General features: G+C 45.4%; 1 protein-coding gene across 2 annotated transcripts in view; it reads right to left on the reverse strand.

Moving 5' to 3' along the window:
* Positions 1-1412: 1412 nt before the first annotated feature.
* tmcc3 (transmembrane and coiled-coil domain family 3) overlaps positions 1413-26875 on the reverse strand; it is a 34999-nt gene continuing 9536 nt past the window's right edge. The window contains exons 2-10 of one of the 2 annotated variants that reach the window (XR_013937106.1): positions 14528-14698; positions 10219-11006; positions 9040-9175; positions 5352-8388; positions 5199-5256; positions 2746-2835; positions 2333-2433; positions 1666-1743; positions 1413-1526 (exon numbers count right to left, since the gene is read on the reverse strand). Coding sequence is in view for 1 of the 2 variants with exons in the window: in XM_080518131.1 (XP_080374257.1) it covers positions 8083-8388; positions 9040-9175; positions 10219-11006; positions 14528-14698 (1401 nt within the window). In the remaining variant the exon portion in view is untranslated. Of the gene's footprint in view, positions 1527-1665; positions 1744-2332; positions 2434-2745; positions 2836-4483; positions 8389-9039; positions 9176-10218; positions 11007-14527; positions 14699-26875 lie in introns of those variants that run through there. The other variant, XM_080518131.1, reaches the window with a different exon arrangement.

The following is a 26875-nucleotide window of genomic DNA, read 5'->3' on the forward strand; positions in this document are numbered from 1 at the left end:
ATAAATAACCTGCTCCCATTATTTATACCGCTATTTTCAGAGAGGGGATATAGATTAAAAGCAGAACTAAAGTTTAATCATTTATGTGCCTGCACAACTTTAAAACACCCTCATGTCCTGATGGTTTGTCTCCTCATTGTTTTTGTGGTTGTTTAAAATTGTATGTCATTTAAACAAAAATGTAGCAGTAAAAGAGGAAGCATTTCATAAATATCTCTTTTTTTGAGAATGTTACGTTTATTTTGTATTTATTATTTGTTTCCAGCCAAAGTAAATCAGATTGGATGTTTTCTTTCGTTTGGACCTTTAATTACATTTGGATTTTTTTTTTTTTTTATATTCAGATTTATTCTTCACCATCAGAATTTGTCCCCGGATCCTGACATCTTCTCTGTTCTCTCTCGTCGGCAATGTCAGAGGCCATAGCACAAGGAACACATGATGTTTGGCCTTTGAACTGCTGGACATTGATCCGTACGACCTGATTGAGCCGCCTGGAGTTGTGGAGCACAAGCCGCTAACGCCCCAGTGACCTTGACCCATTGCAGAGCAGGCTTTGTCTGCGGGGCTCCCGGCGGGCCTCGATTCAACTAAAAGGACTGGGCAGCGTCGTGCTGACATTAAACCTGACGATGTCGTGACCGTCGGGTTAAATTAAAAAAATTACAAATAATTCAAAACAGAACAGGAACGAATTAACTTTTTTTTTTTATTAAAAGAAAAAACATTTATAAATACATTACTTTCACATCAACATCAGCTTTTACATCCTAGTATTCCTCCTCTTCTTTTTAAATTTAGATTTTTATTATTTATTTTTAAGAACTTGAACGCCAAGAACAATAACTAATAAGAAATATTTAACTTTTTTTCCTTTTAAATGAAAAAAATTACAAATAATTCAAAAAATAACAGGAACGAATTAACATTTTTTTTTAAATTAAAAGAAAAAATATGTATAAATACATTACCTTCACATCAACATTTTAACTGACAGGCACATCCTTGTATGCCTCCTCGTCTTTTTTTATTTATATATATTTTTTTAATTTAGCTTTATGAACTTGAATGCCAAGAACAATTAATAACCAATAACCAAGAAATATTTCACATTTTTTTCTTTCTTTTTTTAATAAATTATTTTTTTTTTTTTTAATTCAAACCCGAATAGGAATGAATTAACATTTTCTCTTTTTTTAAATTAAAAGAAAAAACATGCATACATTACTTCCACAACAACATTTTAACATTTTCAGTTGTCGCCAGGTTGGCAGCATCCTCCTTGCCGCGATTCCCCTGTGGACCTCTTCAGTCCGCAGAAGGTACATACAACTTTAATGTCTCGTTGTTAACTGGAACTGAAATGTAAAACCACATTGTTGACAAACTCAACATTCTTCTAATCCTCTCAAGGACCGAGTCGATGACCTGCTCCCCGATGGAATTGTAACCTCGAGCGTAGTTGTAGGAAGCGTCCGCCTTGCCTTTGATCAGCCGGTCCGGGTGAAACAGCTGGCTGACCTCATCTGTAATTAAAATACTAGTTATGACGTCATCAATCTCATTGTGTTTCAGCACAAATGTTCATCAGTGAATCCTGATCTCACCAACGACTGTGGGCTCCAACATTTTCACGGCCGAAACCTGTGAGTGAAGAAAATTTACCTTTTCACCGCTGAAACGTGTACGTCCTAGTATTCCCAGTCTTCATCCTCCTCTTTTTTTTATTTTCTGCTTGCATCACTGTAAAACACAAAACATCGGTCAACCGGAGCGTGCATTCTACTACACAAACAAAATATCTTAATAAACTCACAATACTCTCTTGTAATGCTTTTCATATTCGATCACAACTCAATGAAATAGACATAAAGTATCTTAACTCTTTCACTGATTACTAAAAAAATAATAACGTAGTGTATATTAGAACCTAAAGTACCAATGTGCAAAATGCAGTTTCATCACGGGTCAACACTGATAGAGAAATACCTACATACTGCTGTAACCCCGCTAGTTTACAAGTTCAAGTCCGACAATTCCCTGCTGACCCGACACAACGACTCAGTTTCACACAAGTTCTGGCCACAAACTCCAGTTTCTACAAAAATCCTATGCATCTACCAGCAGTTCACCGTCTTTACTTACAACAGTTCTTTAGTATCTTCACGTGACTGCGGCGAAATACAAGTCCGCCATCTTGAATTTACAACTTTTATACACTCATAACTTTCTCACTACGTTCTTTAGCTCGGAAACGATGACTCTCCAAGGCGCCCATAATCGAGCATAACTGTTGGCTACTGCTTTTATATGGTTTCCAACACCAGCTTACCTGCAAAACAGAAAAAAAAACACATCGGTCCGCCGGAGCAGCTCCGCGTGGTTCGATAAACTGCCGCGTCACGTGCTGACTTCCGCTCCAGCGGTCAGCCACTTTTACAAATAAAACAGTGAACATAAGAACATTATAACACACCTGTCAGTCAGTAAAGAGGGCACAATTAGCGTCGGCACACGGCAAGCTCTCTCTCCCTGCAGAAGACAATATACAGATTAGGGGGGGAAACTCCGCCGAAAATAAAGTTGATTAAAACCCCCTTTTTGACCCTTAAAGTCAATAATCTGGTCCTCATACACATCACAAAACATGGCTGCTACAATTTCATGAGGTTTTTTAAAAATAATTTAGCGGCTTTTTCATGAATTAATTAGAAATAAAGGAGAGAGAGGTTCAGCACATCTTACCAATTTAGAAGCTGCACGGTTCTGCCGGACGAATGCCGCTTTCAACACGTGTGCGCGTGTTGCGTGCGTCACCAACTCATGTCCCCCCCACTACAACAGGTAAGAGGAACTATTTAATTAACGTTATACACAACCAATAAACCAAAATACTACTGAGGCAGTCTCTTATATAAATTAATAAGGCAGAGAATACTACAATGTAATTTAGAGAACGTTCACAAATAAAAAAATAAATAATATTTCAAATATAAAATATTTACTCAGCAACAGAAGCATTTAAATGATAGCTTATATCAGGCAGTGCGAATAAATAAATAAATAAATAAATAAAGCCACAACAGCAATAAACTGCTGTTTGTTGTTGCCCAAACGCCAAAGCAGAAGAGAAGTCACAGCTCACTGTAAAGTCAGTCGCAGCGTCAGTGAACAACACAGAGAGCAGAGATGCTGTTAATCAACTAAATGATGGATTTAAAATCACCCCCGTCAATAAATGACTTGCATCATCATCTGAGCCCAAGTGAAATACTTCATGAAATGAAGTGTCTACCAGTGTAACGGGGAGTGACTCCATTGACCCAGTGACGATTATGAACCTGTCATTTCGGTCAGTTACAGATGAATGAAAGATAAAAGGTCCAGTCTTTCTGAGAGAATAGCGACTGCCCTGCTTTGGATGTTCATGAACAATCTGGAATTGGAAGACACTGCTGAGCTGTGGCCACCAGGTGTCGCTGTGGTCGTCAAAGATGAGCCGAAACGAGCAGTAGAGCAAAGAGCCTGCATCAAAGTTAATTCTCTACTTTAATTCATCTCCATTACAGTTACAAAACAAAAACAAATGTGCATTTTAATAAAATATTCATCAGTTTTTTCCCTTCAGTTGCTCCCCACTGGCGCCCCCTGGGGGAAGCTTCCCTTTTAAAAACTTCTCCATCACTGTCACTGACACAGTGGTTTGATACAAGATGGTAGCAGGAGGTGGAGATGAACCACACTGACGTCTGTCACTTTCCATTTCACCGGCAAAGTTCTGTGCTGCCATCTAGTGGTGAAGAGTATTTATACATGATTACTCTTCACACTGCTCTCACAGCTGAACGACGCAGCGATGTGACGTCATTACCCAACAATCATGGCTGCGGTGGAGCGCCGACAATTCTGGGAGGTTCATTGCAGACTTGTTGAGAGTGACGGAACATTCTAGTGAATTACACAACAACTACAGGACATTAAAGACACACCACTCACACTCATGGTTCCAACAATCCAGATCTCCCACATTTATCTTCCATTTTAATAATGTGTAGCAGTAAAGGAGCCGATAGCTGCAATGCATTATGGGAGATTTAAACGTAATTATTGGGGGTTATAATAGGTTTGTAGTGTTGGTAATGATTGTGTTGTGTTGTGTTTTTGTTGCTCAGTTCATGTAGTTTAGTTTATGAGTTGTATGTTGTCAACCAGCAGTGAATAAGGTTTTGTGTGTCGTGTCTTCCTGGCGTGGTCTGATGAGGGGAATGTTGAATAGGATGGTGATTGGTTGGGCTTGGTGTCATTAATTTGAGACTATGGCTACAAACCGAATGGTGCGCTTCTCCCCCCCCCCCAGCGATGTAAAGTAAACAAATCACAAAGTGGGTTTTCATGTTGTCCTGCAGAGCCGATCAGAATGCGTTCTGATCAATAATGCCCGACGAACAAAATGTCTTAGAAAAACAAAGATTTATTCTCCGATTCCAAAACTCGTCACCAAGAAACTAAAGCACGTCCAAGAGAAGTGAACGATGTCGGACAGAAAGAGGACAGCGTGGAAGAAATGTGGACTGGTAAGAAACTGAAGATAAAACAAGCTAAAAAAATCTTTGTATTTGGCTTTTTTTTCTTTTTCTTTCTTTTTGATACAAAGAGACAGACGATGAAAGCTGCATTGGGAAGGCATCAGCCACTCTTCCTCCTCCTCCTCCTCCTCCTCTTCCTCACAGTGAATCAGGGTTCAGGAGCTACATTTGTTCAGTCCTCTCTGTCCAAGATGACGAGATGCATTCAGGTTACACGGGGGGGGGGGGGGGGGGACTAAATTTTGGAAACCTTCTGGTCATTTTCATTGAAATGCTTGTTTTGTTTTTTTTACATTTTAGTGCAGGCAGTTTTTTTTTTTTTTTCTTCCCCTGGTCAGGACGGGACGTCTGCACTCTATTCATCTGACTGGAGTCTCCAGATAGAAAAGGCCGAGAGAGAAAAGACATTTGAAGTGCAGAAGTGGCCACTCGCCGTCTCTCTCAATAGGCTTTTCAGTTCAGAAGCCCCCCCCCCCCCCCCCTCCACTGTAGCCGAAACGCAGCGCGCAGGCTTCAACAGAGACGTCAGTTTGTTCCTGTCACATCGTTACAAAAAATAAAAAATAAAATAAAAGGCAATGCCAAGGAATCAGGAGATTTTTTTTCCAACACCTGTGAGGAAGGGTTCCTCTTCCTCACATTGTCCGCACGGAGCTCTTGGTCAATAAAGCTGCAGAAACACATCAAAGTATTGTCTTTAAAAAAAAAAAAGAAAGAAAAGAATAATCAAGAATAAATTTCACATGACAGAAATCATCAAGTTACCACAACAGGAGGCGGCTCAGAAGCTTTTCTTTACAGGAAACACTTTGACGTTTTGGAGAATCATCACTTTCCGTCCTCGTGTCGTTCAAGAAACTGAAGTATCGCGACAGCGTTTTTTCCCGCTGCAGGAAAACGTCTCGTGAGTTTTCACACCATCGTGGGAGAACTGAGTCAATGTGGGACGACAAATGTTGGACAAATGTTGAGACAGCATGATGCAAGAATGTACAACTCTGGAGGAAGAACTATTGAGTCTTCAGTGAAGAAATGTGACGTGAATATCGAGCCGTAAGAGTCCGTATGAATCTGGAATATGGTGTGAATTTCAAGCATGTATTGAGCAAAGAATTCAGTGACGAGAGCGAGAACTGAGCCGAGTCTGGCTGAATTATCTTTGGCAAACCGCCAGGAAGTGTCTTCTGGCGCTTTTCCACGAGTTCCTCCTCGGCCCTGCTCCACTGGACTCTACTCATCATCGACTCCCCGCTACCAGGTGCCTTCGTATCGGGAACCCACCACACGGGCAGACAGTGTAACGTCGCCAGACGGCAGCCGCTGATTGGCCGGCGCACGGATGAGTCAGGAGAGGGTCTCGTTCAGCCACCATTTTGAAACCCGATCTGAAAAAAGACCAGAGGATTCGGGAACTCCACGGAGCGACACGCTACCAGGATCAGGAGGGCTCCCTGCCACCATACCGCCGGTGTTTAGGATTAACCGGTCCCCCTGTTAACTGGTGACCTTCTTCCTCCAGCCTCCGCTTTTCACAGCAGATGTTAAAAACCCGACCAGAACCCGTAGCGTTCCCGGAGAACATCATTTAACCTAATTTCCATTAAAGTTTAAAGTATCGTAGCGTTTGCTTGTCTTAGTTTAACGTCAGCTGCTGCTAACGGCTGGCGGCAGAAGTCACCAGCTAACAAGTGAAACCGAAACCAATAAATAATAATAATTGGTTTTCAAGTCTATGAGCAGCAGTCTACTTCTACATTTCTACGTGCTCCTTGTCTTCGTCTGTATTTTTGACATTTTTGGTGAGTCACAGCGCCCCTAAAGGCCTGGCATGTGTACTACATCCCCGGAGCCTCGTGTTAAGCCGAATTCATAGTGACGTGTGGACGGAATGTTTTTTTTAAGAACGCCGGGGAGACAAAGGTGGTTTTGGCTCGTGTGGGCGGGGCCTGACTCTTGAGTGAGTGTCAATCAAGGGCATGTTGCGGTGGTGTTGTGAGCGTCTTACGAGTGCCGTGACAGTTCCCACATCCAGCCGGTGACTGCTCCACCTCTCGGCAACCCGAGATCGGACAAAGTGTTGTATAAGATGGAAAACAAGCGCTGGAACGCAAGAAATAGCAACAAAAAAAAAAAAACCCGTGTTCCCCAAAAGGTCAAAGTGTTCCCTGATAAATCACAGTAAAGCAGGCAAACACAGAGTTCCACATTCAGACGCAGTGTGAAAACAAGCAGGCGTGTCGAGGAAAATGAAAGACGAGCCGACGGAGACGGAGCGTGAGGCGGCGGCACGTCGACCCCCGCTGCTCCAGGAGGCGGAGTCACAGCCAGTCCCCGCTCCTCGGAGGCGAGAGGCGGAGCTCCGGCAGGTTCCCTTACCGCCACGCAGATCCGAGGAAAGCCCTTCGCTCACTTGGGACTGCAGAGTTGCGGAAGTTGCCTAAACATTTTCTCTGGTTTGTTTTGGTTTATTCCGCTGGCCCTCAAAACCTTGGAGATACAAACTCCAATCTCATGTCAGTTTCCACAAATGACAACACGTCCGAGAGATGAAAACCACAACTTCAGCTTCGTCTGCATTCTGCTTCAGACGACAGAACGACTCCTGGCACATCTGTACGGTCAACAGCTGTCGGCAATCAAACAACTGTTGGCCGTCAGTCGTACGTCCGTTGCAGAACAGTCACAAGTGTGAAATAATTTCATTTGTCGAATGTCGCGTGGAACTCAAGGGAGCATCAAGAGAATATAAAGCGAGCGACAGATGAATCTCATGCCGGTTTGGAGTTAAAACCACAAACCAAAGTGTCGTCTGGCAAATCTGGAGCAAATATTGTTCGAACGTCGAGCAAATCTTGAACCGGCGTCGACCGAATCGCCAGCGAGTAACGTAGAAATCTTGAGAATCTCAAGTCACCATGATCCAAAGGGGGGTGGGGGCGGTGGAGGCCGGGGAGGTAGAGGAGCTACAATTGGGATCAGGAGTTGGCAGGTTTGAATCCCACAGCTGTTTGCTGCTCCCTGAGCTTGACCCTCGACCCCCCCCACCCGCGTTGTGGGATGTAGCTGCATTCCAGTTAGAATGGAACCATCCTGCAACTGCTGTTCCAAACTGGAATCTTGAGCGAGTGGGGGGGGGGGGGGGGGGGGGGGGGGTAGTGTGTGGATCTGGAGGGAGTTCCTCCTCGATCTGGTGTGAACTCATCGAATGAGTCTCATGTGAGTCTGCTGTGACAAAACACACGGACCTCAGGAATAGTCACATGACTTTGTACGACTCTTTTTTTTTTTTTTTTCCCTCCCCTCACGTCGTTGCTTCCTGAACTCGTCGTCGCGGCACGGCGAGGCCTCGGGTGGCGAGAGGCGCGGCGCTCAGAGCCTCCGCGGCGGTAAGGCTACATTGAAGACTGGCGTCAGGAGAGAGAGCGAGAGAGAGAGAGAGAGAGCCTGAGGTGACGGGAGGGTCCGGGGGGGTGGGGGGGGGGGGGGGGGGGGGGGGTCAGTGTGCGAGGAGCAGGCGCTCCAGCGCGCACTGCAGGTGCTCCCAGTTCTTCCACAGCAGCGCCAGCACCGACACGCCCACGCAGGTGAGCGCCAGGTGCAGGCGGCTGCGCAGCAGCGGCGCCGCGAACTTGGCGGCGGTGGACACGCACACCAGGATGACGGTGACGATGGCCAGCATGATGTTGATGCACTTGCCCAGCAGCACTTTGGCGTCCGCGTTCTCCAGCTGCACCGTCTGCTGCTGCTGCTGCTGCAGAAGCTCCAGCTTCGAGACGCGCGTCTGACACGACTCCAGCACCTCCTGCAGGCGCACACACACACACACACACACACACACACACGCGCACACGCGCACACACAAGCACAATGAGCCTGTGGGAGGCGCTACAGAGCCGCGACACCTGCCTCACATGTGAATCAGCGGCATTGGAAATGAACGGTTCTTAGTAATTTTCTGCTCTAATAAGATAAGATAAGATAAGATAAGATAAGATAAGATAAGATAAGATAAGATAAGATAAGATAAGATAAGATAAGATAAGATAAGATAAGATAAGATAAGATAAGATAAGATAAGATAAGATAAGATAAGATAAGATAAGATAAGCCTTTATTGATCTCACAGTGGAGAAATTTACTCGTAACATTCTGCTCTTAAGGACTCATGAGGAAAGGAAAGACAAGGAATGTGCAAACAGTTAGTAGAATAGAGGGATCTTATATACAATGACTTAAATAGGACTAAAAAATAAGATAAAAATCACAAACTATAATAAAGTATAATAAGTTCTAAGGGGAGCAAAATATACCGTAGGATGAGATACAAGGAGAATAAACTATGATGGGGGGTGGCAAAGTGTAGGATAAGTACAATAAACATACTATAATAATAAAAAAAATAATTCACAACTTGTGGGCTTAAAGGGTTAAAACCCGGCAGTTTCCCCCCCACCTGGATGTCTCTGGCCCTCTCGTAGGCCTGGTACGCCACCTTCTCCTCGATGCTGGCCAGCTCCTGCTTCAGGTTGCCGGTCTCGTGCTGGTGCAGCTCCGTCAGGTCGTTCAGCTGATCCTCCAGACGCTCGTACCTGGCGCCAGTGGGCGAGGCGGCGAGCCGAGGACACGTGAAGAGAAGGCGCATGATTACGAGTGTGTTCGTGAGTGCGTGCGTGTTCACGGCGCAGCAGCAGCATGTTCGTCTTCCCCCCCCTCAAACGTTTGGCCTTGGTTGACTTAGCAACAGGCTGGAGGGTTTAAGCTGCGCTGTCTCAATAAATACTAATAATAGTAAATAATCAATAAATCCCTTAGTGATCGAACTGTAAAAGCCGCAGCTACGTCCAATGGATCCATGATCACTGATGCAGCTGCAGCAGAAAGAACAGAATGAATCTCTTGTTTACTGCAGGTCAACTGTTTTCTTTAGCGATTGAGCTCCACGTCGTTTATTTGTCTCTGTGGCAGAAATCAATGTAAACGGTCAGATCAGGCCTGCTAGCACACTTCTAGCTCCCCTCCATTCGCCGCCTGCTAACACACTGCTAGCTCCACTTTGTTAGCCGCCTACGAACACACTTCTAGCTCCCCTCCATTCGCCGCCTGCTAACACACTGCTAGCTCCACTTTGTTAGCCGCCTACTAACACACTTCTAGCTCCACTTCATTAGCCCCCTGCTAACACACTGCTAGCTCCACTTTGTTAGCCGCCTACTAACACACTTCTAGCTCCACTTCATTATCCCCCTGCTAACACACTGCTAGCTCCACTTAATTAGCCGCCTGCTAACACAATTCTAGCTCCCCTCCATTCGCCGCCTGCTAACACACTGCGAGCTCCCCTCCAGGTTGCAGGTTCTATTCCCATCTCTGCCTGCTTACATGCCGAAATGTCGTCGGGCAAGACACTGAACCCCAAACTGCTCCCATTGGAGTGACAGCGCCTTGCACGGCTGCAGCCTCCAATGATGTGTGAATGCGTGTGTGTGAATGGGTGAATGTGTCGTTCGGAAAGTCCAGATTTGAATGTGAACTCAGGACTTGGTGGCAGTCGGCCGGCTCACGATCGCACACTGTCAAAGGCTGCAAGGTATATAGTTAAAGAAAGACCGTTGGACCGCAGGCCTGTGCTCACCTGTACCTCTCCTCCTGCATCACCTGCGTGAAGTAGCCGTAGTCCCGTTTGAACTGCGTGTTCATGGCCTCCATGTCGTCGGCCAGCTGCGTCTGCGCCTCCCGGATCTCTCGCACCATGTCCAGGATCTCCACCAGCCGGCCGCCGGACTCCGACCGGCCCGCCCCCCCCGAGCCGGCCCCCGAGCCGCCGGCCGGGTTCCCGTTGGAGTCGGCGGAGGCGGAGGTGCCCGTGGAGCACTCGTCGTCGCTCTGGTACTTGGCGGGCTTGGCGATGGCGGTGGCGCTGCCGCTCAGGCCCCGGGCGCCGGCCTCCACCTGCAGCCCCGAGCCCGCCTCCATGGAGCTCTTCAGGTGGGCGATGTTGTCGGCGCTCCCGAACTTGTTCCTGATGAGGTTGGCGATCCCCAGCGACTTGTTGAAGAAGAAGGGCGGCGACAGCGACACGCCGGGCCCGATGGTCTTCACCTTGTCCAGCGTCGGGTGGCGGCCCGCCGCGCTGACGTCCCGCAGGCTGCCCTCCTTGCTGTGCGTCCCGGACTCCTTGCCGCCGCCGCCGCCGTCCTTGTGGCTGTGCTTGCCGTTGGTCTCGCTGTCCTTCACGCGCCGGTGGTACTGCTCCAGCTTCCTCTGCAGCCGAGCGATGCTGTGCGCCGACTTCTGGTTCTTCTTCTCGAACACCTGGCGGATCCGCGACACCTGCTGCTTGTCGGCGTTGTTCACCAGCTTCAGGTACTCCGCCACGTTCTGGTCGCGAGCCGTCTGCTGAACCTTGATCTGCTCCGTCACCTGGAGACATGAAGGGAGGGAGCAAGACAAATATCTGAGCCCACAGACTGAAGTTCCTCACATTTTTCCCATGAATACTTTATTAAATAACTCCAGATGTTCTGTCCGTTTCCTCTCTCAGCTTCTCCCCTGGCTGCTGTTTCCAGATTTAAATGACGGTGATTTGGGCACCGTTTGATTTCAATTCAACTTTATTTATATAGCAGCAATTACAACACAGGTCCAGGGCTGAGCTGCAGCGGAGAGGAGAAAGCAATTTAGAGTGATGTTTTTTTTTTTTTTTTTTTACATAAAATAAATCCTGGTCACTGAGGCTTTGAGGGATGTTTTTATTCTCGACTTGTTCTCAAGTCTGTTTTTCTCCACGACGGTTGATCTGGAATAATGAGGTTAATGATAATGCCGCACAAACGGGAATTTATGGATGCAGAACTCCTCCTGTCGTCACGGCGATGAGTTAATATTCCAACAGGAAACACTCGCACACAAGAGCAGTGAGGAAGTTCTGCCTGGAACCTTTCTGCTGGAACAAAAGTGAAACCGAGTCCGTTTATATCGGCTTTGGCTGCTGCAGCAGCAGTGTTGCTATTAGCTGCTGTGTGTGTGTTTAAATTCTTCATTTTATCACTAGATTAACTGCTCCTTCATGATCTGTAAATATGGTCGGCAGAGGTTCTCCCCTCTGCGATTGGTCAGATGCTACAAGCTCCGCCCCTTGTAGGTCTGGGTTGAACCGGAGAGTTGATAACCTGCTTCTGGAGAGTGTCTGGATCAGTCCAGCCAGGAAACAGAGATCCTGGATATGTTGACCATCTGATGTTGGTGTGAGTGGGCGTGTCCACCAGTGGAATGTTTTTCCAGACTGCAGATCAGAGAGGTGGACTAAAGACTTTCTCGGAGGCAAATTAGGGGCTTTAATCAGTAAAACTGTACTCTGACACCATTAAAACAGGCGTGTCGTCCCTGCATGCAGCCCTGAGCTCGGCTCCGTGTCGGTTTCTTTCTCCATGACGTCCAGCAGACGGTCTGATCAGGTGACTCCTCGCTGAACAACACAGGAGTCTCTGTTGAGGAGGAAACCCCACTGGATGGCTTTAATGAGCCGTGGACTCGCGTCAACACAGATCCCCGCAGGCCGGTTCTTAAAAACAGAAGCACTTTCAGCACAGAGGTGGTTTAAATCAGCGCTTTGCATCATCAGGGGTCCGAGTCGGAGCAGAGCCGGGCCATTGGAAAGCAAGGAGTTATTCTTATATTAGATTTTATTCGTTTATTTCAGAAAGACATATTATTATTAGTATTGAAGTGGAAGCCTCCGACATCCCCGTGCTTCAAAGTGGCCTAATGGGACGCTTTCAGCTGCAGCGGTGGAGCAGATCTGTGGCGGCAGATCAAACTCCCACAGCTTTTTTTAAAATTTATTTTATTTTTGTTTTTAACATGTGCAAACCTTTTCTAATGTTGCTGGGGGGAAAAAAAAAAACTCAAGCAGAGAATCACGGTGTCTGCTGCCACCTTGTACCCATGTACACAACTCCTCTTGTCCTGAAGTCTGTCTGTTTGGTCACACAGGAAAAAAAACTAGAGCTATACTCGGTAGAGCGGCAGACCTTCGCAAACACTACATTTGTTGACGGGAACCGAGTTAGCATCGCTAGCATGCTAGCTGTATTCGACGCGAACTGTCATGCAAGCGACGTCGCCACGGCAACAGACGCCGATCTCCTCCGTGACGTTTAACACTCACTTAACGCACATTTATACACATTTTCTGGCCATAAAATGTCAATAAACGCAGCAATGAAAGGGTTAAGTTGTGCACGGCATTATTGGAGTAAGACAGGCAAACTTGAAATACAAAAACTTAACAGCTCTATGAATTTAAATATCAGATTGGCAGACCAAAAAAAAAAAAAAGGATGATTATACAGATGTAAATGCTAAATTAATCCGTCATTAATCCGTCTGCTGCGCTGCTGCCGTTAATCCAGAACAATCCGCTCAACCCGGCAGGACTGAGGCTAATTAGCCACATTTTGCATCTGTGTGGGATTATGTGGAGGCTGAAAGTTTGCTTTTTTTCCATTTCACATGTAAAGTTTATACTTTGTAAATATATTTGCATGTTTGAAAAGTCGACTGAAAGAATAACGTTTGTAAAATTGAATGCGTAGGCTTGTCTTTCATTGTGATCTCTCCCATCCAAGGACGCTGCAGCACAGCTGGCATGTTGATGAACTGCAGCCTTCGATTTAATCTGAGGTGTTATTTTGACTTATAACATGATGAACAGCCTCGCCGTCATTTACAATATGTATTATACATGTATGTGTGCGCAGAGATACACATATTGAAGTACATCAAGTCCTGTCTCTGTTGTTTCCCCTCAGTCTTTGTGCCTCATGACACCTTAGTGACACCTTTCAAAAGAAAACGCATCGTTTTAACATTTTTTATTTCAGGAAAGTTTGACGTTTGCGCAATGTTTTGAAAACGATGTTCCTCTGACGATGTAGTTTCCTTGTTGGGCCACGAGATGGTGCTGTAGGTTGTTTTAGTAACCAAACCACACACACACACAAGTTGGATTGTTATCACGGTGACTGTCAAAATAAAACCACCAAGTTGGATTGTTATTATGGTGACTGTCAAAATAAAACCACCAAGTTGGATTGTTATTATTGTGACTGTCAAAATAAAACCACCAAGTTGGATTGTTATTACGGTGACTGTCAAAATAAAACCACCAAGTTGGATTGTTATTATGGTGACTGTCAAAATAAAACCACCAAGTTGGATTGTTATTATTGTGACTGTCAAAATAATACCACCCAGTTGGATTGTTATTACGCTGACTGTCAAAATAAAACCACCAAGTTGGATCGTTATTACGGTGACTGTCAAAATAAAACCACCAAGTTGGATCGTTATTACGGTGACTGTCAAAATAATACCACCCAGTTGGATCGTTATTACGGTGACCGTCAAAATAAAACCACCAAGTTGGATTGTTATTATGGTGACTGTCAAAATAAAACCACCAAGTTGGATTGTTATTATTGTGACTGTCAAAATAATACCACCCAGTTGGATTGTTATTACGCTGACTGTCAAAATAAAACCACCCAGTTGGATTGATGTTATTACGGTGACCATCAAAATAAAACTACCAAGTTGGATTGCTATTACGGTGACTGTCAAAATAAAAGCACCAAGTTGGATTGTTATTACGGTGACCGTCAAAATAAAACCACCAACTTGGATTGTTATTACGGTGACTGTCAAAATAAAAGCACCAAGTTGGATTGTTATTACAGTGACTGTCAAAATAAAACTACCAAGTTTTATTGATATTCCGGTGACTGTCAAAATAAAACCACGTTTCATTGTTATTACGGTGACTGTCAAAACAAAACCACCCAGTTGGCTTGTTATTATGGTGACTGTCAAAATAAAAGTACCGGTGTGGCGTGGAGGTTGTGCCTGTGGCTGTTTGGCCCCTCCCCCCCCCCCCGGCTCACCTTGAGGATCTTCTGCTGCAGGCTGTCGATGCCCAGCGGCCCCTTGGTGAAGTCCAGTCCCACGCCCTCGTGTCCCGCGCCGTCCACCACGTCCAGGTTGGACTCTGAGCCGCCGCGGCGCATCGGCACGGGGATGGTGAGGATGTTGACATCGCAGCCGCCGCGCTCCGCCTGCACACACAAAGCATTGGCATGGCTAAGCGTCAACGCCGCGACCACCTCGACACGCTGACCTTCCCGGAGAGATAATGAGAATGAAATAAACAAAAGAGAGAATTGCAGTTTTTAGAATTAGATTTTTAATCAAAATAAAAGCTCGTGCTAAACAATTAGTGCAACGGACGACAGCTGCAGACTGTTTATAGGAACAGATATATTTCAAAATAAATGCCTCCAATTGGGATGAAAACATCTGTAGATATTATTTATGGATAATATCAGCTCAAGTCCAAACATTCGGACGGAAAGACCATGAAGTGTGACGTGAAGAACAACGTTTGATGTTTGGGCTTCGTCGAGACGCCGTTTCAAATAGAAACGCTTTGTTTTGGCCTTTTTGTTTCCATGGCAACGCTTTGAAAACGACATCATCAGCACGTCAGACCACTAGTTGGTGCTGTTGGTTATTTTTGTAATGAAACAACATGCGCACACAGGCACGCACACGCACACACGCGCGCACACACACACACACACACACACACACACACACACACACACACACACACACACACACACACACACACACACACACACACACACACACACACACACACACACACACACACACACACACACACACACACACACACACACACACACACACACACACACACACACACACACACACACACACACCAATGAGTTCTAAACTTTAACAGCGGGAGTACATTCTCATAGACAGGCCATCACGTTGGATCGTTATTGTGGTGACTGTCAAAATAAAACTACCAATTTGGATTGCTATTACGGTGACTGTCAAAATAAAAGTACCAATTTGGATTGCTATTACGGTGACTGTCAAAATAAAAGTACCAAGTCCAGGAGAGGAAGGAGTCATGGCACCAGGGAGCCAACTTTGTTCTGATTGACTCTACTGAGCATGTGCAGAAGAACTAGTTATTGCAGCCATGGTGACCAAGGCCTGGACCTGGACTTGGACCTGGACCTGGACCTGGACCAGGACCGGGTGGGGGGGGTTGGAGTGTTTCACAGTGAAAACACATGACGGGAGGGTAAACGTGTTTCCAGGGCTGTCAGTGGGGAGAGAAGCTCCACTTTGTTCACGGAAATCCTCTCCGCATCGACAACAAAACACCGTTACGTAAGGCAGCCTCAAATACTAGTAACTCCGGTTGCCACGGCAGCAAAGCACACACACACACACACACACACACACACACACACCTCACCACAAGCTTAAACAAGGAGCCTCAGAGAGACCACCTGCTGGGCCTTCTCTGTCAGATTGGATCACTTGCAGGTCTTTCCCCGTGCCTGGCGGACTATAAACGGAGCCGCTCTGAGACGGGGGTGTTTGCTCAAGGGAGGCGAGAGAGGGAGCACTCGTCTCTCTGGAGTCCCGCCGGGGCGTCGTGTTCCCTCGTTCCCTGCTTCACTACCGCACCTTGTCAACCAAACCAGAGCTCGGTTCAGACGAGTCGTCGGTCCGAGACGGAAGAACTCTGATGTCTTATTAAAGGAAAGGCTGCTACTGGTCCTGGTCCTGGCCCTGGCCCTGGCCCTGGTCCTGGTCCTGGCCCTGAAGTAACCAGTAGTTCTGCACATGCTCAGTAGAGCCAATCAGAACAAAGTTTCCTCCGTGATGTCACGACTCCCCGTCCATATTTTCCTGGACTTAGTGCTTTTATTTTGACACGTCCCCGTAAAAACAGTGTGTGTGTGTGTGTGTCTGTGTGCGTGTGCGTGTGTGTGTGTGTGTGTGTGTGTGTTGTCAGTACAAGGTCAACTGCCAAAACGAAGCCATTACTTTCAAAACGATGTTCTATTACTTGTCTTGTATAATTTCCAGGTTTGCTTCTGCTGAGACGACGTTTTCTTATTTAAAAAAAAAAAAAAAAAGTGTCTATACTGCATGGTCTATATGTAAAACACACGTTCTGTTCTTTGTACTTTTGTGTATATTGATATATTGTACCATATACACTTCTGTGCATTCTTCCTTCCTTCTCTATATTTGTGACTTTCGCTTTAAGATACTGGATTTTTTCTCTCTCTCTCTCTCTCTCGTAAAACCAACTCCAGGAGCGACGCACGTCTAATCCTACACCTGCACCGTCTCGTACCTGTGGCCAATGGCGACACACACTTTTTTTCTCTCCTACAACAAAGGAAACGGGGCAGCGATGCTAACGCACCCTGACGCGGCGATGAATTTGCACGCTTTTACATAATCTGACGTTCCAGCTGGTGTTGATAAAGTGGCGTGCTCTCAAGGTGTCGCGGAGAATATCTCTCATACATGTATTCATGTGTGCAGATACATATTTATGTATTCTCTGCTGTTTTCTTCCCGTCGTTGACATGACGAATACGGATCTGGCTGTTGGTTTGAAGAATCCTTGAAAAAGATTGTTTAAATGTTTGTTTTTTTTAATGACAGAGTAGGCGCTACAGTTTTTTCCCCAGGTACTGTAGGTTTTCCTCCCATTTACCCAGTTGACGGGCTGACGTACGACAGTTACAGGAATACAACTTGACGACGAGGGCGGTGGGCTCGCCAACATGCAGTAACAGGCGGTATTGCCCGCCAGGACACACGTGTTTGTTTAACCGAGCACAGATCCCCCGTCCTCTGACCCCGCGCCGCTCTGAGGCCATTTAGATTATTATACAGATGGGTGGACACACCGAGCCAAAACACACACACATCCCAGTGGTGGGGGGTGGTGGGGGGGGTCCACTGGGAAATGAACGGGGGCTTTCACCAGTCTCACGCCGAACGCCTGCGACACATTAAATATACATGAATGTGTGAGACGCTTTCATTTGAAAGGGACCTGACGGGACATAAAGCTCGCCGAGGAAAATGCTTTAATATGGATTTTTCACGGCCAACAAACCCCGAGAGGCTCACAGAAAACACACGGTCCTGCTGGTCTGACTGGTTCGAACCATCAAACCGCTGACGAGTGTGGAAGTTGTAATCCACAGACACTCGTCCATCACACAAAGATGTCACCCGGCTCCTTCTCCCTTCACAGCTCCAGCCAGGAACACTGATTATATCACGAGCTGGCTCAGATCAAAGTCTGGAACTTTCATGAAGTACCAGGAATCATAATAGGAAGTTTCATCAAGTACCAGGAACATCATGGGAAGTTTCGTCAAGTACAAAGAACCATCACCGGAACCTTCATCGAGTACCAGGAACCATTGCAGGAAGATTCAAGTACCAGGAACAATCACAGGAAGATTCAAGAACCAGGAACCATCACAGGAAGATTCGAGTACCCGGAACTATAATAGGAAGATTCGCCAAGTACCAGGAAACATCACAGGAATTTTCATCAAGTACCAGGAACCATCACAGGAAGATTCAAGTACCTGGAACCATCACAGGAAGATTCACCAAGTACCAGGAACAATCACAGGAACTTTGTGCAGTTTGACAGACGAACCCAAGGTCTAACTCTGGTACCTGAGAACTGCTTTAGAACCCAAACAGGTCATGGGGTACTACTTTTGACTTTTGAGCAAGACACTGAACCAGAAGACATTCAGCGTCTTTCATCCCTTCAAATGGTGGATGAGAGGTTGATGTTAGTTTGGTGACAAGCTCGAGGAATCGGGAGTGTTTGGAAGAACAAGTAAGGCAGCCTGGTATTACCGTTGAGCCAATCCTCCCGATGACGAACCAGAAGAAAGGAGGCGATTTAGCTTTGTTCGTCGGTATTAAACGTGACGCTTTGGACACGGAGATGAAGCTGGTGTACCGTACGTGACGGAGACTCTGCCAGCACAGTGCTACTCCAACTCCCACTGAGCATCTGACGGAGCTACCAGCACACACACACACACACACACAGGAAGCCGCTGAGGGAAACCGTTTCTTCTTCTGTTGCTCCCCTCACGCAGTCAACGGTTATTTATTCCCAACTCCCATCCATTCATCTTCCGCCAACACGAGCCTGAAGCTGGAGGCAAGGTGAGATCGGCGGAACACTAAACGTCTCGTCCCCCGATAAGCAGGACCAATCCTCCCCTCAGCCAATCCGTGGGAGGACACCAGTCCATGACTCAGCATTTTTCAGAACTAATCAGCATCTGTCCCCCGGTGAAGAACTCGCAAATCGATGCCAAACACTAATCTGTCAACTCGGGGCTGTTCAGAGGAAATGTAAAATCCTCCCGGGGCTAGTTAAGGTCAGTACTGAGTCACAGAGCAGGATGATAATGTGTTCGTTCAGTTGAAGCACAGTTTTCCTGTCGAATTCTACTTTTTATTATACCATGAAGCCGTTATATTCACATGTCTTAGTTATATGTTGGTATTGTAACAGAGAAATTCCCCTTATTAACTATGTAAACAATTACACGGACACCAAAACACGGAGAAAGACTAGCCGCCAACTGACCGAGGGACCTGCTGAATAACGTTCAGCCTAACCAACCGACATGCGTCTGACCCACTTCCACGTCAAACCATTGATAAACCAACCAACTGACCCTTACACCCACCAGCTGACCAACAGACCCACTAAACACCTAATCCAACCCCTGAGGAATCAACCAACCAACCAACCGACCAACCTGTTGGTCGACCAACAGACAGAGCCACCCGCCGACTGACGGATTGACTGACCACCTGATGCCTCCAGCCACCAACTGACCAACTAATCTCACCGCAAACTGACAAATCGCCAAAGCACTCAGCAATCAACCAACCGACCCACAAAGCAACCGAGAAACTGTCCAACGCACCAACCAACCAATCGGTCAAAAAAGTACAGCACTCTAAGAATAGTAAGCAGAATTACGTGAAATAAAGCAAATGTGTCAGGATACAAGTAAACAGATTTGATCTTAAAGTGAAGAACTATAATACTGCTGTTCTCGCAAAAACTGATCAAACTTTAAAAAGAAATATTAAATAATCCAAATTAAATATGATCAAGAAACGCTCAAGTAGCCACTAGGAATAATTATTTGTCAAAAACAAGCAGGTTCTTTTATTAGATTCAAGCTGAAGAGGTCCATTTAAGCCATTAATTCATCAAGCACACGTCTGTGATTGTTTCTCTTTCTACGAAGGAGTGTTTAAATCAGAGTACGCATCAGATTACAGTGGCTGAGTCACCAAACACTTTGCCGGGACCACACGGTGTGTGAACCACGGCAGATTAACGCCGGCCGGCATTAACTGGTGTGTGTCTGAGTGTTGGAGGGGAGAAGTAATGGGATTGACGGGATCCGGATCAGGAGATTTAGCAGGTTCTCCAGGCGATCGCAACAACAACACGAGACGGAGGAGGAGGAGGAGGAGGAACGTGGGAGGTGCAGGACCAACGAGCTCATCACCGAGAAATCCAGGAAACCTTGACAGCGCTCACATATATTCTGTGTATATATACGGCATGGACTGATGACACAGCTGCACTGGAACCATGGCAACCATCCTCATACATGCATGATGGGAACCGTCACGTCTGGAGCTGGGAAAAGTTATGGCAGAGACTGAATGTGGATGTGCTTCGGCTCTCAGGCGCTGATCTGTTGGGGCCGTGACGGTAACAGGCAAAATATATCAGCGTAAAATAACGACATTTTCATGGCGTGTTTTTGACACATCATTCATTCTTCTCGGACATCTTCATCACCAGATGCACCCGTGAGACTTTTGTTTTCCTATTGTTTGACGACACTGGGAGCAGGAGTTTAATGAGCAGGATTTCAGAAGCAGAGCAGTTTAGTGACGGTTTTCTTTATTCGTATTTCATCTTTGTGTTATCTCACATTTAGCCTGTTTTAAGGAAAGGTGTTAGGAGGCTTCATAAAGGAGTTAAGGGAAGGTGTTAGGAGGCTTCCTCAAGGAGTTAAGGAAAGGTGTTAGGGCGCTTCCTAAAGGAGTTAAGGAAAGGTGCTAGGAGGCTCCGATGAGCCGGCCCTTTAAATGTTGTCGCTGCAAGGAATTGTGGGTCAGTATTAGCTGGTCTAAAGGAGGCTCTAAAGGAAGCATCAGTGTTTCCTAGGCTAAAGGAGGCTCTAAAGGAAGCATCAGTGTTTCCTAGGCTAAAGGAAGCATCAGTGTTTCCTAGGCTAAAGGAGGCTCTAAAGGAAGCATTGAGCCTCCTTTCCTTTCCTATTGAGAATTCAGACAGTCCTAATCATGGCCGCTACACAAAACCCTCCCGGGGTTCAGGAGGAGTCCCTAGATCAGGAGATAGGAGGGACAATTCGGACGTACCCAACGTTTCTCAAAATGCTCGGGCAACAGCGCCCACTGGTGGCCCAACATAGAAACTGCATCGTTTTCAAAACCTTGTCATGTGAACAAAAGCTTGTGTGAGACGAAAACATAAAAACTATGTTTTCACTTGAAATATCGTCGCGTAAAGGGAGCAATACAAAGCGGTTTCAACCGCGTCTCAGACACTGTCATAAAGGACCATTAGAACAACGCCTTTGATGTCTGAGTAAAGGAGCCTGAAGTGTAAAACAAACAAAAGCTCTCCTTCTACTTCAGACCAGAGCAGCCGCTAACAGACTGGTATTTATCCGTGATATAAGCGTCATGCTCTAAAAAAAAAAAAAAAAAAAAGAAAAGAAAGAAAAGAAAAAAACCCTAAAAATAAACGGCCTCAGGGCGAAACGCTGGACAACTTCTCATCCAGTCTCTTGACATCCTCCTCCCACAGCCTCCCTTCATTACCAAACAGGACAGAAAGAACTGCAGCTCCCTGGGAAAACGTGGAAAGGTTTGATTCAGTAAACGCCGTCGGAGCAGTTCAAGGCTGCAGGAACAACACCCCCTGCCTATTGTTCTCATCGTCCTTCTACTTTCACTGGAAGCCGTTGGAACCTTGTGATCATGTAAACAGGCTGTAAACCTTTTTTGTTTTTTAAAAAAAAGGTGTGTTTGAACGGATGTGAAAACCCGCTGGGTGAAAATAATGGCAGACGCCGGATGTACAAACCACTGCACCTGCTCTCGCCATCAGAAATCCGCTGCGAGATGATAAAAAAAAGAAAGAAAAAACAACAACAAAGGATTTATTCTGGAAATGGACTGGAACTGTTGTGTGGGATGAACCGAGGAAAGTGTTTTTCAGAAGGTACTTAAAGTGTCTGGCAGGGTTTTTAACAGCGCTGTGCATTAACGGACCCTCGTGGGCTGTTCATTTCAACTCCACGTGTTCTCTCAGCAACACTCATTTTAGCTCCAAAAGTCAACGATTTACCCAAAGTGTATTTTTTATTTTTAAATTCTAATTTAGTTCGTGTATTTCGGCCTTTTTTTTTTTTCTTCTAATGGGTCAATCAAAGACATGGAACTCCAAAATGTTCTATAACAATGAAATAAAATGATTGAAACCTGAACAGTCTTTATGTCATAGATGTAGAAATAGCATATATATTATATTCCAGTTATCGTAGGAAGCAACATAAAGACATTTATGATTTTAGATTAAACCATTTTGAAGCTTTTTTTCCACTTTTGAGGGAAAAATCTGAAATACCTCAATGACAATGTGAAAATATGTTAATCTAACTGTACAAAACACAACAAATGTTAACTTTTAATGATTTTAAATAGTGAAAATTTGATTTTTTTGGATTTGAGCTGATGAAATAAAGAGATTAGAGAAATGATTGTGGAGCTTAATCTGGGCTGCTTGGTATTTTCATCCACACTGCCCACCCAGCCCCCGAATTCTGCCCCTGGAACGAGATTCAACTGGAAAAAAAAAAAGAGGACATACGAGTTGAATTCTTTTTTTTTTTTGCTGTGCTCATTCAGCTGCTTCTGTATTTTCATCACGCACAAAAAAAAGCCACAGCTCAGAGCGGCTGGAGGCCACATGTGAACCGTCCGACTCTGAGACCGGGGGGCTCCGCACCGTGAGGAGACGGACCGGACAGACCTCGCTCCCCAGGGGGGGCTCCGCACCGTGAGGGGCCAGGGGCTCTCGGTTCCCCCTCCCTCTACTCATGTCTGTCAGGAATCGTATAGTTATTGTAGTGTTCGTCAACGTGCCGCCCCGTAGACATTGATAATAGGGAAATGTTTTTAAATGAGCTGGTTTGACAGTAAATGGTTGTCAAAAAAAATTAATGTGATTGGAAAAAAATCATTTTAATTAAAAAAACATTCTGGCAATTGAGACCCAACCGAACACTTCAGTGCCTCAGGAGATACTGTCAATAATGTACACACACACACACACACACACACACACACACACACACACACACACACACACACACACACACACACACACACACACACACACACACACACACACACACACACACACACACACACACACACACACACACACACACACACACACACACACACACACACAAGGTGGGGCAGCAGAGGAGTCAACAGTGTGTCTCATTACCGTTTCTCAGACTGAACGCTGCCGACGTCAAGTCCTAACAGGCTGATTCCTGCACACACACACACCCACACACACACCCTGAACCCGGCACAACACGTCCACGCACACACACACACACACACACACACGTTCTGCTGAGCTTCAGGATGATAAATTCATTCAATTGAGGGAAACACGGACGCCCTGCAACCTGCCTCCACCTGGAATCGGCTGCAAAACACAACGATCAGCTGGTGTAAAGTAGGGCAAACGGAAAATACTCAGTTATTAAAGCAATGATGAATGAATCTGAAGTGAACGCGAGACGTTAAAGTTAATCTAAATCTAATTCCGGGCCCCGTCGTTAACTCTTCATAGAGCAGGTCAAATCTGTGAATTCAAATTCTCACACTTAGATTTGTGTAATAAATTGGAAGTATTACAAGATTCAAAACTTTGAGTCAATAGTAAGGCAGCAAAACTGCTTTTGCATCATATTACAGTGGTTTCCAAACTCCTTCTTTTGCGCGATCACAAAACGCAACCCAAAGTAATTTATATTAAACCAAAGCAACGATCTCATTTCTACTGATCCACAGTCGTTTTTCCTTTCCTTGGATGTATTCGGTATTAAGTTGCTTGACTTTAGTTTTCAAATCACAATCACGTCTTTAATAAAATGATCTTACCCACATCTTTGCGACGCTTCAGTGAGCAGAGCGTTTAATTAAAAAGGGAACAATTACAGTGACGCGTGCGAGCAGCTTAAATAACCCTGCAAGATCCGGGCCACTCGTGTTCCTGCAAGGCTCCAAGGTAGAAAACCACCAATAATAAAGCATGTGCTGAGAAATATCCCCACAGTGACATTTCACAGCTGAGTTTATCAAGGACAGACATAAAAAAAAAAAACCACCGTCTGGAGCTCAATAAACCGGCGGACTGAGAAAATTGGATGTCTGACGGAGGAGACGTTTATCAAGCTGCATCTGAAACCAACCGAGTGAAGAAAAGACTTGAATGGGCAGACGAACACAACAGACACGCTCCCAGTATATTTCCTCTGGTTTGATGACGACAAACACTCCGCGGCACCTCCACCGTAAACAAAAAACCAGTTGTTCAGTTGGTAATGATGGAAACATGCATTGGTCCAGGTCTTGCAGGGCTGCAGCCCAGAGGCCAGGGAAAAAAAAAACAAAAAAAAAAACCCCAGCATCCACTTTCTGCCTCAACGACCAATTGGACTTGTTCAGTTTTCTCCACTGCACATTCTCTCCCATCTCGAAAAAAAAAGCCTCAAAGCACAATGGGGGGGGGAGAGGAACGTTTGAAGTGGTGATGGTTCACCGTGTTACCGGCCGGAAGGTGTGGTTCCACTGAGCAAGAACACAGGATGAGAAGAACGAAGAAGAAGAAGAGGGAAAAACAAACTGCGAGGGAAAACAGAAATAAGGAAAACTAAAGATAATGATCCTGGATTACAACATGTTTCCCTCGCAGTTTGTTTTTCCCTCTTCTTCTTCTTCTTCTTCTTCTTCGTGTTCATGTCTGGATGTATGGATGGCAGCTACGTTTACGTGTTGATAGTTTGCATGTTCTCCCTACACAGGCGTGAATGTGTCTGTTACCTGGACCTGCCAGCTTAATCTCAATAAATCAGGTATAAAAGATGAAGTGATTATCACAATTTTGACTCCTTTCTGGAGGGGCGTGAAGAAGATAGAGTGCGAGAAGGTTCTGGGAGTCGAGGTACCGCACACGCCAGGCCAGTTTCTTCTTGATTTGACTCCCGAGAACAAGTTTACAAAAAATCAAAAGCACCTGTTTACATATACTATTGATGACTGCAAGGACAATGGTGACAATAGAGTGGAGGAATCCACAGCCACCAGCAGTGGGACAATGGAAACACAAAGTGAGAGAGGCGTATGGAAGTCTGAGATCTTCATGAGAACATGGTTCCCTATAGAAAAACACCTGTCGAACTGATTGGCCACCAACACGACACGGGAATGTTGTAACTGCCCATCTTTCTATGTATTTGTCTCATATCGGTTCTGTTGTCAAAGTATTATTATTGTTATTTTTCTTACACTGTCATGTATACGCTGTCTTGCTGTGGAGGAAGGTTCTGTAACGCGAGTTCTCATGTTCATGTTTATGATTGAAAAATAAATAAAAATAAAGTTCAAAAAAACAAAAAACAAAGATGAAGTGAAGTCTCGTCTTGTTTTTTTTAACTTGCTTTTTGACATTCAAATTCTATTTCCATCCCGGCGCAGAGCGGAAGCTGCTGCTCGTCTCAGTGAGTCGACGTCGGCCTTTCAGGACACAAACTTTGCATTTTAAAGCTGCGGGACGTGCAGAAGAGGCTCTCCGAGCAGAAGCACACACTCCATTAGTCTCCTGATCGGACTGGGAGAATGTTCAGCTCAGTGTGCAGCTGGAGGTCCTTCCTCTAATCGGGTGTTTGTCACAATCACACTAATGTCTCTCAGCGATGCTAATGATGACTGGCGCTATATTTGGAGAGGCACATTAAAGTCTGTTTCACTGCACATGCAGTCGATAGGGAAGATTTGCCAAATTGGAGGGATCGTTAAATCGCAGCTGTATGGCGGCCCTGAAGTGCAAAACCACGTCGACAAAGTCACTAAACACAACAACAAATTGAAAAGCACAAGATTCACTTCACCACAAGAGGTACACCGCAGAGTACTTCAAGTTAAAATACTTTGAGACGACATCTTCGTGAGATGTAAGTGAGAGTACTGAAGTGTAGCAGTATCCACACAGAGGAAAGTTGGGCCGTGTGTTGTCATCCAGAGACGGAGAATCCACCGGTTGAAGGCCGTCCCAGGTGCTCAGCTAGCGCTAGCCACCATGCTAACCGCTATTGGGTGAAGCAGATCAACCAGCTGCTCCTGCAGCTTCAATATTGTGGAAGGTTCCACTCTCATTGTATGAAATAAACCCAAGATGAGATCCTTTTCAAACTTGAATTTCTTCATTACTACCATGAGCGTATACAGTGAGACACAGACGCGTAGCACGCAATGCTACATACAGCTAGCCGTGGTTACCCACGGAGCACAAGTACCAGACGTGTCCGGGACACTAGTGGTGTGCGACACTCCAAGAGTTGGTATCGATCCCATACCAAGTAAATACAGGGCCAGTATCGCCGATACTTTTTAATATTCAAGGTTAGTGCGTCGTCAGACTGATCAATCTGGATATATTTGACGTTTTTGAAGAGACTCCCTTTGCTTTATTGATTAGTTAAAACCGAGGACAGAATTGGAGTTTATAGGTAAACAGAAAATACTTTATCATAGTAAAAATGTTCAAAGAAATCGATTTTCTCCCACATATTGGAACGTCTGGATTTTTTTCTTCTTTTAATTCAATGAAGAAAGTGTAGGAAAAAAAGCAGATCTTTCACAATTATTTCTGCCACGCTTCTTGTCATCGTCTCTGCTCCTGGAGAATCAGCTCAGGAAAACTATATCACAAACATTAGAATTAGTATCGAGTAAATTGACTTGTAGTTTAAATACAGTAATCCTACAGAACACCTTTTACAGTTAACACTACGGGGTAATATATTCAGTCGAATCCAAGTCATATTTTATCCAGTGTATATTCCAGTAAATGAATTAATATGAGGTACAGTGATTTGCAGAGTTTTAACTGGTCTCAGTGACAACTTAAATTCATTCATTCATTCACTCATTCAGGTAAGACAAGATTGGACCTTATTACCGGTAATCCCATA

Source organism: Blennius ocellaris, assembly GCF_963422515.1.
Source record: "Blennius ocellaris genome assembly, chromosome: 22".
In the NCBI taxonomy this organism is placed as follows: domain Eukaryota; kingdom Metazoa; phylum Chordata; class Actinopteri; order Blenniiformes; family Blenniidae; genus Blennius; species Blennius ocellaris.